General features: G+C 45.4%; 1 protein-coding gene across 1 annotated transcript; it reads left to right on the top strand.

Annotated features, from left to right (window-relative positions):
* Positions 1–41: 41 nt before the first annotated feature.
* Positions 42–15,444, top strand: FBXO39 (F-box protein 39). Its single transcript, XM_049859407.1, has 4 exons — positions 42–124; positions 4,974–6,078; positions 13,862–14,038; positions 14,385–15,444. Exons 1-4 carry the CDS (start codon positions 42–44, stop codon positions 14,511–14,513), a joined length of 1,494 nt encoding a protein of 497 aa, XP_049715364.1. The 3' UTR covers positions 14,514–15,444.
* The last annotated feature ends 1,340 nt before the right edge of the window (positions 15,445–16,784 follow it).

The following is a 16,784-nucleotide window of genomic DNA, read 5'->3' on the forward strand; positions in this document are numbered from 1 at the left end:
CCTTTGTTGGATTTCTGGAGCAAGTGCTGGCAGCAGCCAGGATGGCAGCGCACAGGAATTGGGAAGCAGCAGAAAAGAAGAAATTGAGGGAGAGAAATAAGTTTGGGGCTATGGACAAGGGCAGGTAAGGCCCGAAGTGGTGCCCTTGAAGGCCTTTGGCAAGGGGAGCTGCTGCGAGAAGCCTAGAGTTGCACCCTACCTATTTGCAAGCAGTACCCCCCAGCCTTTCTGCCTGGGCTTTGGGGAGATGTGTTAAGGTACCAGTCACTGCCAGGAGAGAGAAGGGCTGAGAAGGATGGCTGGGCTAGGTGTACCCCACCCTCCCAAGACTGGAAAGGCTGGACAGCTCTCAAGCTTTGTCATGTTGGGCTAAGTCAGGTTTTCTTAAGGCTTGCCTTTGGGGGCCTTGTCTACGGAGGAGAGTGGAACCCTGGGCAGAGCGGTGGCAGCTGCTGAAGGAGAGGCGCACAGGCTCGTACCGGGGCTGGGGGAGAGGGGGGAGGAGGGGCAGAAAGAACAGGGCGGGAAAGGCTGCAGACCGTGCGGGCCTGAGCCCCAGGTTCAGGACAGAACCTCTTCTTTGCACGAGCTGAAAACGGCAAGGGGCGTGCCCATCCTCACCCGGGGTCACCCCACGAGAGGACCGAGCGCCCTCCTCCCAGCCCCCGGCCCCGGGCGCCTTCCTGGACAGGCTGAGCGTGGCCAGTCTTGCCATCCACACACACGATCAGCTGATCCGGCAACTCCCGGCTTGGGCCCCTGCTACCGGCAGGCGTTAGCAGAGCCCCGCAGGTGGCAGCGCGTCACAAAGGCGGCCAGGTGCCAGGCATTTAGCCTCCGCAGTTCTGGGTAGTGCAGGGCGCAGACCCCAGGCGCAAGCGGAGTTGGCGTCCGAGCAGCAGCGGCGCGGACGGAGCAGGCAGGCGCTCGCCGTCCCTGCAGCCCAAGCCCGGCGCAGGCCGAGCGGGGCGCAGCCAGCGGGTAACAAGCGAGCGCGGGCAGCTGGGACACCGGCTCAGGGCGGGCGCAGGCCGGGGGCGGCCACGGGGAACCCCGAGGCCCGCACGGGAAGGGGGCGCTGCCCTTCTCGCGAGTCTCTTGGAAGCTCTTTGGCTGCGCCGGCTTCAAGGCCACCCACCTCCTCTTCCCCCTAGTTGATGAGACGTCCCTAGGTTTCCTTCCTTTGTTGACCGCTATGTGATATGGTGGACCGAGCCTAGGTTAGGGAGTCCTTAGTCTCCCTAAACGTGGGTTCGAATCCCTTCCCACGTTTACTATGAAATCTCATTGGAAAACTTAACCTTCCAACATCTCGGTTTCCCCATTTGTAAAACGGGTGCGTCCATACCTTCCTGGAGCTCTGATGGCGCAGTGGTTAAGAGCTACGGCTGGCAGTTCAAATCCACCAGCTGCTCCTTGGAAACCCTATGGAGTAGTTCTGTTCTGCCCTATAGGGTCGCTATGAGTCGAATCGACTTGAAGGCAACGGGTTTAGGGTTTTTCTGTTTGTTTGTTTGTTTGTTTTAATACCTTCTTTACAGGAACGTTGCAGACGGCCTTTGGCAGCAAGCACTCATATAGCGTTCACTATGTGCCAGGCATTGTTCTGGTACTTTCCATATATCAGCTTATTTAATCCTCCTAACACTAGGAGAAAGGTATTGTTATCACCCCTATTTTAGAAAAGGGGAGACCGAGGTACAAAGTAATTAAATAACTGGGCTAATGTCATACAACTAGTAGTTGACAGAGCCAGGACTCAACCCTCCAAACTACACTGCCTCTTACTGGTGAGAAGGTCTGGGGCATCCCAAGAATTACACGACTTTAGGGCTACTGGCAACTACTTCCCCAGCCCACCAAAGGTGTTCTTCCAACCCCACCCTATGGCTTAGAGTGATAATCCATCTGACCTGTGACTTTGCTAGGGCAAGGGGTTTGCTTTAGCTTTTGCAGTGGTTTAGCATTTCCTTGGCTCCTTGTAAGTGCCCTGTTCTGTGCTGACCACTGGGTAGAACCCTTAGCCCCAGGGAGTTTACATGTGATCCCAGAAACAACTATACTTATTCACTTATTAAATGTTGAAGCACCTACTGAAAAGAAGAATGAACTTTCCTTAGCCTCAGGGAGTTTGTGGGCCCATGGGAGAAGGCGGCATGGACACACATTATCTGAAGGGGTGGACACTGGCTGGAGGAGAGGGAGATCGGGCAGGCAGATGGGGAACCCCTTGCAGCTCCATGTCGTGGGGGGGATGGGCTGCTATGAAATTCTTTATGGAAGTCTGGGTCTGGAAATGGGAGCGCCAGCAGGGGCCAACTTGTTCAGGGCAATGAAGGAGAGTGATGGGGTAATGAGGACAAAGGTGCTGGAGAAGATCCCAAAGAAAGCCCCACACAAGAGCACGTTTGAAGGTGCTCATTGTCACCTGGTGGGAGCAGAAGCTGAAGGAGGTCTGGGTGTCCATCCCAGGGAGAGTGGAGAGGAAAAAGGTGGGGGATACTCACATGGGTGCTATTCAGCCCATAGAAGTAATGGGCGATATGTACCCAGAGCAACATGAATGAACCTTACAAACACGTTTGGCAAGCACATACAAACAAAAAGATGCACATCAAACACATTTAAATAGTTGCCTGTGGTGGGGGCCATGGAGTGGGGCACAGGGATAAAAGGGAATAAACGAATAAATAAAACCAAAGAGGTTCCATCTTGAATTAAGAAGTATGAATAATTTGCCCCCATCTGCACCCAAAACCCAAAAAGTGAGGGTTAAAAAAAAAAAAAAAAAAAGTACCCTAGAGAGAGTCAGAAAGCCTGGGTTCTAAGTAACTTGCTGTGTGACCATGGGCAAGTCCACCCATCTGTCTGGGCCTCAGTTTCCATTTGTAAAGAAATGAATTCTCAGGTCTCTTCCAGTCTTGAATTTTTATGAGCCATGATCAATAATCTTAGCCACTTGGTAAAGTAGCCAATAAAACTTCATGGATGGCAGGGCTTGAACCTTGAAGAATGGGAGGTTTTGGAGAGTCAAAGAAAAGTAGGAGAGTTCTCAGGAAACACTGAAAGCAAAAAGTCACGAGAATTTCAACAGATGCCTATGAAAAGTTGGACCAATGACTCACTGTATCAGGCAGGCCTTAGCTCACCTCTCTCCTGGGACTCCCTAGCCTGACTGGTGGTATCCCCTGGAATCCGAGCTTGAGTCAGAACCCTTTCAGTCCTTCCCAGTTCTACATTCAGCCAGTTACCAAACTGTGTCCTCTAAAGAACTCACAAACCTATCCTCTCCCCTCCATTCCCGCTACAACACCACCCAAGTCCCAGCTGTTAGAACCTGGACTGTGCTCTTGACCACTTGTCCTCTACTCCTCCAGAATATCCTCAAGGCTGACCAGATGGCTTCCAGACATACAACCCTCTGAACTTCCATGGTTCCCCATGACCTCAGCTGTGGTTCTTCACCCTTGTTCTGCTATCTTTTAAATATAAACACAACCATCAGCCATGGATCTCAATATATACAGTGATCCTCATCCAGGCAAGGGGACAGGCCAAGTCAAAATTCCAAGTTCTCAAGTGAGGGGACTGTTGGAATCACTGGCCTCTAGGATGTTGTCATCAAATGATTCAGGGCCCTCTTGACCAGCACCTGCCCACTTCTCCAGCTCCAGTCCCATCAGTCCCTCCACTTACAAGTTAAGCTCCAGATGAACAATTTTTAGTTCCCTGAATATGAACATGTAAGTTCACAGTTCTGTGACCTACCTGGAATGTTCAGTTTCTCCACTACCACCACTAGGTCAACCTGGTCTGCCTTGCAAATCCTATTCACCCATCAAAATCCAGCCCAGATGTCACTCCTCTGAGCAGCTCTCTCTACTTCCTCCTTGGATAGATAGACAGACAGACAGACAGACAGATAGATAGATGATAGAGAGATTAGAGAGAGATGATAGATAGATAGATAGATAGATAGATAGATAGATAGATAGATAGATAGATAGATAGATAGATAGATAGATAGATAGATAGATAGATAGATAGATTAGATAGATAGATGATAGATGATAGATAGATAGATAGATAGATAGATAGATAGATAGATAGATAGATAGATAGATAGATGATAGGTAGGTAGGTAGGTAGGTAGGTAGATAGGTAGGGAGGTAGGGAGGTAGGGAGATTAGATAGATAGACAGACAGACAGATAGACAGACAGACAGACAGATAGACAGACAGATAGATGCATGCCATTGAGTTGACTCATGGCGACCTTATGTACAACAGACCAAATTGGCCAGTCTAGCATTCTCATGATCACTAGCATGTTTGAGTCCATGGTTGTGGCTACTGTGCCAATCCATCTCACGAAGGTACTCCCACACCTTCATTGACCCTCTACTTCACCAAACATGATGTCCTCCTCTAGCACTTGATCCCTCCTGATGACACATCCAAAGAAAGCAAGTCGCACAATGTTCTGTTATGACCTGTAAGGTTTTCATTGGCTAATTTTCAGAAGTAGGTCACCAGGCCTTTCTTCCTAGTCTGTCTTAGTCTGGAAGCTCCACAGAAACCTGTCCACCATGGATCACCCTGCTGGTATTTGAAATACCGGTGGCATGGCTTCCACATCATAGCAACACACAAGCCACCACAGTAATAGAAACACAGGCAGGGGGTGGACTTTCTCCTTACCCAGACAGAATCAATCGCCCTCTGCTTGTGCTACCCCTGAACCATGAATATGCCGGTACTTTTTCACTTCTCTCACCATTTTGTAATTGAATGCTGGTCTGTTTCCCCTGATAGACTGTGAAATCCTTGAAGGTGTGGATTGTACTGTGGATTTGTTATTGAACCTGCACCTGGCACAGTGCCTCCCACACAGAGGACAATCGTGGATATTTGTTCAACTGAACTTAATTTCTGTTTGACAGGTAATGGCTTTTCCTTTTTACTCCCCACAGAAAACAAGTGATTGCTTTTCTTTCCTCATTTTTGGAAGCCCTGCCTCCCACACAGCTGCACTGCACAGCCGGTTCCTCGATGGATGAAGAAAGAGAACTGATCCAGCCCCAAGACCAGAGCTGCTGGGCCACTCTGCCCGATGTGTGTCTTCGTCGTGTCTTCTGGTGGCTGGGAGACAGGGACCGGTCCAGGGCGGCCCTGGTCTGCAGAAAGTGGAACCAGATGATGTATTCAGCAGACCTCTGGCGATACAGGACCATCACATTCAGCGGGAGACCTTCTAGGGTGCACGCATCAGAATTTGAGTCAGCCCTTTGGTATGTTAAGAAATTTGGCCGTTATCTGGAACACCTGGAGATCAAATTCCTCAATCCTTACAATGCTGTCTTGACCAAAAAATTCCAGGTCACCATGCGAGGCCTCCTCTCCTGTCTGGGCAAGAGTAACAGCCGCCTGAAATCTCTGTCCATCCAGCACCTGGAACTGGACCGCGCAGTCTGGAGAAACAGCGTCAGGAGCTTCTTCGTCAAGAGCTTGAGCTTCTTCTTAAAGAAGATGGGCAAACACCTGGATTATCTCAACCTGAAAGGGGCCAGGATGACGGTGGAACAAGGCTGCCATGTACTAAACTCCCTGAGCTACTTAAGGAACGAGAGTTTGGCCTCAGAGCTCAACATCGAGGACTTCTTTAGTCATCACCTCGCTGTCTACAGCAGCCCCCAGTTCAACAAGACCATGGCCATATTCCGCAACCTGGAGATCTTGACCCTCAACTACAATTGTATCTCTGACGAGCTGCTCGAGAACTTGTGTGAGAACAATGCCAGCACCCTCTGGACCATAAACATCAAATGCCACATCCATGACCCCCATGGGCAGGTCATTTGGGGCATGTCCTGGGCCAAGCTGACCAAGCATGCTACCAAATTGAAGATAAACTTCTTCTTTGAGCGAGTCATGAAGTACGAGCGCTTGGCCCGGATCCTCTTGCAGGAGATCCCGGTCAGGAGCATCAGTCTGAGAAGCTGCTACTTCAGCGACCCAGACTGGTCCATGAGGCCCACCCTGATGGATCTCCTGCCCACATTCCGGCACACTCTGCAGGTGGGTATGAAGTGAGGGGAAGGGAGGTTGCAAGAAGTGTCCGCCACTCAGGTTCCTTGCTTCCCCAGAAAAAAAAGTCCACTGTTACCTCCCCTTGGCTGGGCTTATATAAACACACATTCCTTTTTGTGCTCAAATTCAGAACCGGTTGCTGTTGAGTTCATTCTGACTCATGGCAACCCTATGTGTATCAAAGTAGAGCTATGCTCCATAGGGTTTTCAATGGCTAATTTTTCAGAAGTAGATCGCCAGGCATCACTAGGTGGATTTGAACCTCCAACATTTTGGTTAGCCTCTTTAGCATTTGTAACACCCAAGGACTCTGTACTCAAATTTAGGTTCTGATAAATGTTACCAGACTAAACCTTTCCCTACCTCCTAAGACCATAAACCCAAAAAAACCAAACCCATTGCCGTCAAGTCAATTCTGACTCATAGCAACCCTATAGGACAGAGTAGAGCTGCCCCATAGAGTTTCCAAGGAGCACCTGGTGGACTTGAACTGCCGACCCTTTGGTTAGCAGCTGTAGCACTTAACCACTGTGCCACCAGGGTTTCCCCTAAGACCATAGCAGACTACAAAAGCTGCTGCTCATTTCCTACACATAGAACATAAGGAATTTTCTGGTTGGCTGTCAACCAAGAAAAGCCCCTTTTCCCTGACTCTGAGCTGCGAGACCTGAGCAAGAAGGTGCCCCTGTGGGTGAGGAATAGGTTGGCACCCTCTTCCCACCTTTCCTCTGGGTCACAGCAAGAAGCAGGAGACAATGAAGTTCCTGTAGTCGGCTTTAAGCAGGAGCCTGTCTGGGTACAGCTGCACCTGGTGTCCTAGTTTCCTAGTGCTGCTGCAACACAAATACCACAAGTGGGCGGCTTTCATGAACAGAAATCACAGTTCTGGAGGCTAAATGTCCAAGTTAGGGCCTCAGTCAGGTTGATTCTTTCCTTGCTGGAACCCCAGGGAATTCCTTAGTTGCTTGGCAATTCTCACATGGCATCTGTCTTCCCGTGTGTGTGTCTAAGTCTATTCTGCTCTTTTTATAACTCGGAAGTGATTAAGTTTAGGACCCACTGGCAAGACCTAAATGGTGGATTACATTATATTACATTGCATTATGGAAGGTAATCTGCTCTACTCAAGGCCAAACCGATTCAATCACATGATTGTTGCTGTGGTTAGGTGCTGTTGAGTTGATTCCGACTCATAGGAACCCTGTGTCCAACAGAACGAAACGCTGCCCGGTCCTGCACCATCCTCACAATCTTTGTGATGCTTAAGCCCATTAAATAACAGCATATGAGCAGAGTTTTTTTTATTATTATTATTTTATTGTGTTTTAGGTGAAAGTTTAGAATGCGAATTAGTTTCTCATTCAAAACTTAATCCACAAATTGTTTTGACATTGCTTGCAATCCCCACAAAATGTCAACCCTCTACCCCTTTACACCCCGGGTTCTCCGCGTCCATTTGGCCAGGCTTCCTGTCCCTTCCTGCCTTCTTGTCTTTGCATTTGGGCAGGCATTGTCCATTTGATCTCACATACTTGATTAATCTAAGAAGCATGTTCCTTATATGTTTGTTTCATAGGCCCGTCTAATCTTTGGCTGAAAGATGGACTTCAGTTCTGAGTTATCAGGGTGTCTAAGGGCCACAGTCTCAAGTACTTCTCCAGTCTCTGTCAGACCAGCAAGTCTAGACTTTGTGTGTGTGTGTGTGTGTGTGTGTGTGTATTTGAATTTTGTCCTACATTTTGCTCCCTCTATTGTGATCTCGGAAACCCTGGGGGCATAGTGGTTAAGAGTAACCAAAAGGTTGGCAGTTCAAATCCACCAGGCACTCCTTGGAAACCCTATGGGGCAGTTCTACTCTGTCCTATGGGGTCGCTATGAGTTGGAATCAACTCAACATCAGTGGGTTTGATTTGGCTTTTATTATTGCAATCTCTGTCCGATTGGTTATTAGTGGTAGCCGGGTACCATCTAGTTCTTCCGGGCTTAGGCTAGTGGAGGCTGTGGTTCATGTGGCCCATTAGGCCTTTGAGCTAGTATCTTACTGACCGCTCCCAAGCTTTTAAGACCCGAGATGCTACAAACCAAAGTAGGGTGTAGAACATTTTCTTTATGAACTACGTTATGCCAGTTAACCTAGATATCCCCCAAGGCTATGGTCCTCAGCCCTCAGCCCCCAAAACTCAGTCCCTCAAGGTGTGTGCCTAGGAACCTTCTATGACTTTGCCTTGGTCAAGTTGTGCTGACTTCCACTATACTGTCTGTTGTCTTCCCCTTCACCAAAGTTGACATTTGTCTACAATCTAGTTAGCGATTTCCACTCCCTAGCCCTCCCCTCCCTCATAACCATCAAAGATTGTTTCTTTCTGCATGTAAACCTTTTCTTGAGTTTTTATAATAGTGGTCTCATACAGTATTTGTCCTTTTGTGATTGACTTATTTCAATCAGCATAATGCCCTTCAGATTCATCCAGGAGGTGAGATACTTCGCCATTGTTTTTTATTGTTAAGTAGTATTCCATTGTGCATATATACCACAATTTGTTTATCCATTCATCTTTTGATGGGCCCTTAGCTTGTTTCCATTTTTTACTATTGTGAATAATGCTGCAGTGAACATGGGTGTGCATTTGTCTATTTGTGTGACAGCTCTTGTTTCTCTAGGATATATTCCTAGGAATGGGATTGCTGGACTGTATATATATATATATTTTTTTTTTTTTTTAATTGTGCTTTAGGTGAAAGTTCACAGCTCAAGTTAGTTTCTCATATAAAAATTTATACACACATTGTTATGTGACCCTGGTTGCTATCCCTATAATGTGACCGCTCATTCCTCCTTTCCACCCTGTGTCCATTCAACTAGCTCCTGTCCCTTTCTGCCTTCTCATCTCGCCTCCGGACAGGAGCTGCCCATTTAGTCTAGTGTAACTACTTGAATTAAGAAACACACTCTTCATGAGTATCATTTTATGTCTTATAGTGCAGTCTATTCTTTGTCTGAAGAGTTGGCTTCAGGAATGGTTTTAGTTCTGGGTTAACAGAGAGTCCACGGGCCATGTCTTCTGGCGTTCCTCCAGTCTCAGTCAGACCATTAAGTCTGGTCTTTCTAGTAGAATTTGAGTTCTGCACCCCACTTTTCTCCTTCTCAGCTGGGGACTCTCTGTTGTGTTCCCTTTCAGGAGCGATCTTTGGTGGTAGCCAGGCACCATCCAGCTCTTCTGGTGTCTGACTGATGGAGTCTGGTTTATGTGGCCCCTTTTGTCTCTTGGGCTAATATTTTCCTTGTGTCTTTGGTGTTCTTCATTCTCCTTTGCTCCTGGTGGGTTGGGACCAATTGATTTATCTTAGATGGCCATTCGCTAGCTTTTAAGACCTCAGGTGCCACTCATGAATCATATGGTATTTCTACCTTTTTAAGGAGAAGGAGGCCATATAGTTTTCCACGTTGGTTGTACCAATTTACATTCCCACAAGCAATGCATAAGAGTTCAAATCTTCCTGCAACCTCTCTGACATTTGTTATTTTCTGTTTTTTTTTTTTTTTTATTATTAGTGAAAGTAATGTCGGGGTGAAATTGTGGTATCTCATTGTAGTTTCTTTGTGTGTGTGTGTGTGTGTGTGTGTGTGCGCGCACTTTAGATGAAACTCTACAGAGCAAACTAGTTTTTCATTCAACAATTTATACACAAATTGTTTTGTGAAACTGGTTGTAATCCCGTGATGTGTCAACACTCTCCCCCTCCACACTCCAATTCCCTGTTTCATCTGTCCATTTTTCTTGTCCCTTTCTGCCTTCTTGCCATTGCTTTTGGGCAGGTGTTGTACTTTTGGTCTCATACACACGAATAAACTAAGAAGCACATTCTTCACATGTGTTATTGTTTGTTTTATAGACTTGTTTAATCACTGGCTGAAAAGTGAACTTCAAGAGTGACTTCAGTTCTGAGTTAAAAGGATATCCAGGGTCCATAGTCTCGGGGGTTCTTCTAGACTCTGTCACACCAATAAGTCTGGTCTTTTTTTTTTCTTTTTCTGTGAATTTGAATTCTGTTCTACATTTTTCTCCCACCCTGTCCGGGACTGTCTATTGTGATCCCTGTCAGAGAAGATGGTGGTTGTAGCCGGGCATCATATAGTTCTTCTGGGCTCAGGCTGGTGAAGGCTGTGGTACTTTTGGCCCATTAGTCCTTTGGACTAATATTTTCCTTGTGTCTTTGGTTTTCTTCATTCTCCTTTTCTCCAGATGGGAATGGGACCAGTACTTGTATCTCAGATGGCGGCTCACAAGTTTTTAAGACCCTAGATGCTACTCGCCAAAGTTGAATGTAGAACATTTTCTTTATGAACTTTGTTACACCGGTTGACCTAGATGACCCCCTTGACCATGCTCCCCAGCACTCAGCTCCAGAAACTCAGTCCCACAGGGTATCTGGATGTGCCTATGAAGCTTCTATGACTTTGCCTTGGTCAAGTTGTGCTGACTTCCCCTATATTGTGTGTTGTCTTTCTCTTCACTACAGTTAACACTTGTCTACTATCTAGTTAGTGACTTCCCCTCCCCAACCCTCCCCTTTCGTAACTATCAGACTGTTTTTTTCTGTGTGTAAACCTCTTCTTGAGTTTTTATAACAGTGGTCTCCTACGCTATTTGTCCTTTTGTGATTGACTTATTTCACTCAGTATAACGCCCTCCAGATTCATCCATGTTGTGAGATATTTCGCAGATTCATCTTTGTTCTTTCTCATTAAGTAGTATTCCATCGTGTGTAGTCTATCCATTCATCTTTTGATGGGCACTTAGGTCATTTACATCTTTTTGCTGCTGTGAACATGGGTGTGCATCTGTCTATTCATGTGACCGTTCTTATTTCTCTAGAATATATTTCTACAGGTGGTATTGCTGGATCATATGGTATTTCTTTTTCTTTTTTATATATATGGTATTTCTATTTCTAGCTTTTTAAGGAGGCACCATATTGTTTTCCACAGTGGTTGTGCCATTTTACATTCCCACCAGCACTGCATAAGAGTTCCCATCTCCCCGTAACCTTTCCAGCACTTGTTATTTTCTGTTTTATTGATTAGTGCTAGTAATGTCGGGCTGAGATGGTATCTCAATGTAGTTTTGATTTGCATTTCTCTAATGGCTAATGATTGTGAACATTTTCTCATGTGTCTGTTAGCCACCTGGATGTCTTCTCTGGTGGAGTGTCTATTCATATCCTTTGCACATTTTTTAATTGGATTATTTGTCTTTTTGTTGTTGAGGTGTTGAAGTATTTTATAGATTTTAGACATTAGACCCTTGTTGGATACGTTGTAGCCAAAATTTTTTTCCCAGTCGGTAGGTTCTGTTTTTACTGTTTTGGTGAAGTCTTTTGATGAGCATAAGTGTTTAATTTTTAGGAGCTCCCGATTACCTAGTTTATCTTCTGATGTTTGTGCATTGTTAGTTATGGTTCATATTGTATTTATGCCATGTATTAGGGCCCCTAGCATTGTCCCTATTTTTCCTTCCGTGATCTTTATCATTTTAGTCTTATATTTAGGTCTTTAATCCATTTCTGGTGAGTTTTTGTGTGTGCTGTGAGGTATGGGTCCTGTTTCATTTTTTTGCAGATAGACATCTAGTTTTGCTAGCAACATTTGTTAAAAAGACTGTCTTTTCCCCATTTAATGGACTTTGGTCCTTTGTCAAAGATCAGCTGACCATAGGTGGGTTCTCGATTGTGTTCCATTGGTCTATGTGTCTGTCATTGTACTGTTTTGACTGTAATGACTGTATAGTAGGTTCTGGGATGAGGTATTGTCAGACCTCCTACTTTGCTCTTTTTCTTCAATAATGCTTTGCTTATCCAGGGCCTCTTTCCTTTCCACATAAAGTTGGTGATCAGTTTTTCCATCTGGTTAAAGAATGCTGTTGGTATTTGGATTGGGATTGCATTCTCTCTGTAGATTGCTTTGGGTAGAACTGACATTTTCACAATGTTGAGTCTACCTGTGAGCATGGCATGTTTTTCCATTTATGTAGGTGTCTTTTGGTTTCTTACAGTAATGTTTTGTAGTTTTCTTTCTGTAGGTCTTTTATGTCCCTGGTTAGATTTATCCCTAAGTATTATATCTTTTTAGGGTCTATTATAAATGGCATTGTTTTCCTGATTTCCTTTTTGGAATTCTATTTGTTGGTGGATAGCAATCCAACTGATTTTTTATGTTTTTCTTGCATTCTGCCACACTGCCAAGTCTTTGCATTCCAGTAGTTTTCTTGTTGAATCTTTGGGGTTTTATACATATAGTATCATATCATCTGTAAATAGGGATAGTTTTACTTCTTTCCCAATTTGGATGCCGTTTATTTCTTTTTCTTGCCTTATTGCCCTACCTAGGACTTCAGCACAATGTTAAGAAGCAGTGGTGATAAAGGGCATCCTATTCTTGTTCTCGTGGTCAGGAGGAATGCTTTCAGCCTCTCTGCTGAGAAGATGTTGGCTGTTGGTTTTGTATAGATGCCCCTCATTATGTTGAGGAATTTCCCTTCTATTCCTGTTTCGTGGAGAATTTCTATCAGGAATGGGTGTTGGACTTTATCAAATGGCTTTTCTGCTTCAATTGAGATGATAATGTGATTCTTTTCTTTTGTTCTATTTATGTGAATTATGTTGATTGATTTTCTAATGATGAACCATCCTTGCATGTCCAGTATGAATCCCACTTGGTCTTGGTGTGTTATTTTTTGATATGGTGCTGAATTCCATTGGCTAGAATTTTGTTGAGAATTTTTAAATCTATATTCATGAGCGATATTGGTCTGTAATTTCTTTTTTTGTGGAGTCTTTCAGGGTTATGCTGGCTTCATAGAATGAATTCAGGAGTATTCCTTCCTTTTCTATGCTCTGAAATAGTTTAGTAGTACTGGTGTGATCTTTTCTCTGAATGTTTGGTAGAATTCTCCAGTGATGCTGTCTGGGCCAGGGTGTTTTTTTGGTTGGGAGTCTTTTTATTTCCTCTTCAATCTCTTCTCTTGTTATGGGTGGCCAGGACTTCAATACATATTTTGGAGGCACACAATTCAATCCATAACACTGGGTCATAGGAAATGTAGAATGGGGAGAACCAAACCAAATAAAAAGCCAGATTGGACTTAGGTCACTAAAGAGCTCAGAGGTTCTGGGCTGTCTTCTAATCCGGCAACTTTCCTACTTATCATATCAAATCAGGATAATTTTGTTCCTCTTAAGGACCATACAGGTCTCCTTGGGTCACACAAACAGTGTGTGCTTGGGTACTAACAAAAAGGTTGGCAGTTCAAACCCACCCAGAGGTGCCTCAGAAGAAAGGCCTGGCTGCTCGACAGTAACTGGCTTTTTAAGGACCTCACAGAAAGTTGTGATAATTGGTGTTAATAGACATAAACACCACTACCAACAGTGATGGACAACAAAGTACTAACAGTTCACTGGATACTCACCTAGCCTGAGGCGGGCAGGGCAGACGTCATTATTATCCTTCCACGCAGGGCTAGGACTGGCACCCTGGTCTCTGGACTCCAAGTACACTGTCTCCAAACTCCAAGTTGTGCAAACTTGATGGAGATCACATTCGTTCTCAAATCTCTTTCTCTGAGAAATATATGACCCATATTCCTTACCTAAAGCTCCAGAACCACCACGGCTATTAGGCCCAAAGCCGGGTCACGGGAATGGTATGGGATGACCCAGCCAGTTCCACCATCTCTGTCCACAAACATCTTCCCCTTTGGTGGTCTTCCAGAAATTAACTTTTGAGTTCAACAACAACCATGAGTCACTCGATGAAGAGCTGCACCTCCTCATCTTATCCTGCAGGAAGCTATTTTACTTCAAAATCTGGGCTTTCCTCAATGTTAAGTTTGTGGAGCGGATCCTGAAGAGTCAGGAAGAGAGGCAGTGTTCCCTGCGCACACTCAAGGTAAGACAGCCCCAGGGCCGCTTCCACAGGGATAGAGCAAGGGCATCTGAGCCCTGTGCGCGGGCCCTCAGGACAGCAGGCATCCAGGCATGGTGCTTCTATGTTGGGACTCAGAGAGGAAAAGACACCTTAAGGCAGTCATTTCATGAAATGTCCAACAAAAACTAATTTTTTATCCAGTGACAACTAATGACTGCATGGAAGGAAATTTTGAGAATTCTTCCTTGCTATTTTGTCTGGGCCTTTTCTGATTTCACCAAAAATTGCACTTGTAAATCATTTGGATTGTTTTCAATGCCTGAATGATGTAATCACTGTGTGTGTGTGTTCTTCTCTCTTGGCACAGGTGAGAATTTATACAAACAGATATGAGACGAATGAGGAGGACAGGACGCTGCGGGAAATTTACAGGAAGTACCGAAAGCTGATCGATTCAGAGCTGAACTATTTTGTCATCGCTTACCCAATGATGTAAGAAGCACTCTGCAGAGGAAGAAAGCTAGCGCACTTTGGACTTTAAAATCTGATCTGACTAGGACTACACTTGGGGCATTTCTACCCTCCTTTACCCCTTTTGCTTTTCTTTCTCCTTTTTTGCCAGTTCCACGCCAACATGAACTGCCCAGCAAAGGCTAGGGCTACGGGTGCTGCCAAGGCCCCAGGTGATTTTAAAGTGCGGTCTTTACCAACTCTCCACAGGTGATTTTTTTTTTTCTGTCATTTGGTTTTGCTTTTTGACACCCTCGCTCAGCCACAGAGCTAAAAACCCAAAGCCACTCAGAGCATCTTCTTACTAGGCGACCCTGGCTCCTGTAAACCTGTGCTCCTGAAACCAAAAAAAAAAAAAAAAAAAGCCAAACCCACTGCCATCAAGTCCATTCCGACTCATAGCGACCCTATGTAGCAACTGTGCTCCTGAAAAGGTATATGTAAACAGCCATTGGGAGTCCCCGGGTGGTGCAGAAGGTTAAGGTGCTCAGCTGCTAACTGAAAGGTTGAAAGTTTGAGTCCCCCAGAGGCACCTCGGAGCAAAGGCCTGGTGATCTCCTTCCCAAAGGTCAGCCGTTGAACACCCTATGGAGCATAGTTCTACTCTGCACACACGGGGTCACCGTGACTCGACAACAACTAGAAATATTTTCTCTTAGTTCATAGGTGATTTTTTTTTCAGAATAATAGAAACTCCTCATTAAAACAAAAAACTAGCTGCCATCTACTGAGTATCTATTACATCAGGCACTGTACTAGGTGCTTTACCTACAACATCTCGCTTTATCTTCACAAACAACCTCAAGGCGGAGGCATCCACATCTGAAGACAGGCCAGGAAAAAGATCAAAGAGGCTAAGTGCCCAAAGGCACACAGCTACCGGTAACAGAGCTGGAATTTGAACTTCATATATTGTACAGCAGCTGAGGCGGCATCTTGGTAAGATTCTGGTCCAGGCATTTTAGGGAATAGATATTTGGAAATTGACAACAACCTTCAGAAAATTTAGTCTTAGATTATTTGGCAATAACCTCCAGGCTTGATATGCAGAAATCTGTTCCTTAGAGATGTGCCCCTGGGATATATGGACACTTGCCTAGAGGAAGAAATCTACACCAGAAAAGGGCAGTGTGGGTTACAAAGGGTGTGTGGACAAGGTGACTGAGATAAGGTAACAGCAGCACAGAGAGGCTGAGTAACTTGCCCAAGGTCACACAGCTAGTAAGTGGCAGAACCAGGATTTGAACCTTGGTCTGTTTGATCTCAAGGCCAGTATCTCATTTACAGATGGAGTTTCGTTTTGTGTGTGTGTATGTGTCTGAGGATTTGATGAGAAAATTCACGGGACAGGTCCTTGTTATTATCCACTAGTTGATTATTTGGGATGACCTGAGGCCTGGCGTACCTACATAAGCCACAGAAGAGCTGATCATGAAAGAAACAGAGCTGGACATGAGTGAACGAAAAAATATGCTTATGTGGAGGCCAGCATGAACCAGAGCCAAAGCTGGGTTCTAGTGCACAGGCTGATCACCTGTGGTAGGAACAGCTGAAGAAAATACTAGATCAAAAGCTCTGTATGAAGGCTTTTACACAGGTTATCTCATTCCATCCCCCCCGTCACCCTATGAGGTAGGTACCATTGGAGAACTTGAACTCAGGTATGTCTGACTCCAGAGCCCACCCTCTTAACCACTAATTTGAATCTGTGGCAGGAATGGGAGTTTGTTTTTTTTTTTCCTTTACTGTTGCTTGAATTTTGTTTTATTTTTAATACTCCCAAATGATTACTAATTGGTCTGGAAACACCAAATTCTGACTCTGAGTGGGCTTACGTTCAGGAAAGAAAACAAAATCCAAATCTCCTTACCACGTGGTGGCGCTAAAGCTTGTCTAGGGAGCCCAGGAACCTCTGCCTTCCCCTTTCCCAAGCTAGAATTCTGAAGCTACAGTTGCCGAGATCCGGATACACACTGCACATAAACTGCGCCTCCAGTCCAGGCCAGCTATGTCAGTATTGACTGCTCCAGCCTTCCTAGAATGTCACTGGTAACTCCTGCCACAGCTACCCACCCCACAGCTGACACTAAAGCCCATTGACTGATGCCCTTCCGAGCCCTCCTCCAACCTGAGAAACACAGCTGTCCCCATTCTGCAACCTCACAACCGCAGACAACAGCCATCTGGCTCGCATCAGCCCCTACCGTCATAATGAATGGCTAAGCGCTGGATGGCAAGTTGGCCTATCCTGCCCTCT

This window comes from Elephas maximus, chromosome 19, assembly GCF_024166365.1.
Source record: "Elephas maximus indicus isolate mEleMax1 chromosome 19, mEleMax1 primary haplotype, whole genome shotgun sequence".
NCBI lineage: Eukaryota > Metazoa > Chordata > Mammalia > Proboscidea > Elephantidae > Elephas > Elephas maximus.

Coding starts and splice junctions, on each gene's coding strand:
- FBXO39 (XM_049859407.1), top strand. CDS start 42: ATGGCAGCGCACAGGAATTGGGAAGCAGCAGAAAAGAAGAAATTGAGG. Junction 125..4,973: donor GGGGCTATGGACAAGGGCAG/GTAAGGCCCGAA, acceptor TACTCCCCACAG/AAAACAAGTGATTGCTTTTC. Junction 14,039..14,384: donor GTTCCCTGCGCACACTCAAG/GTAAGACAGCCC, acceptor CTCTTGGCACAG/GTGAGAATTTATACAAACAG.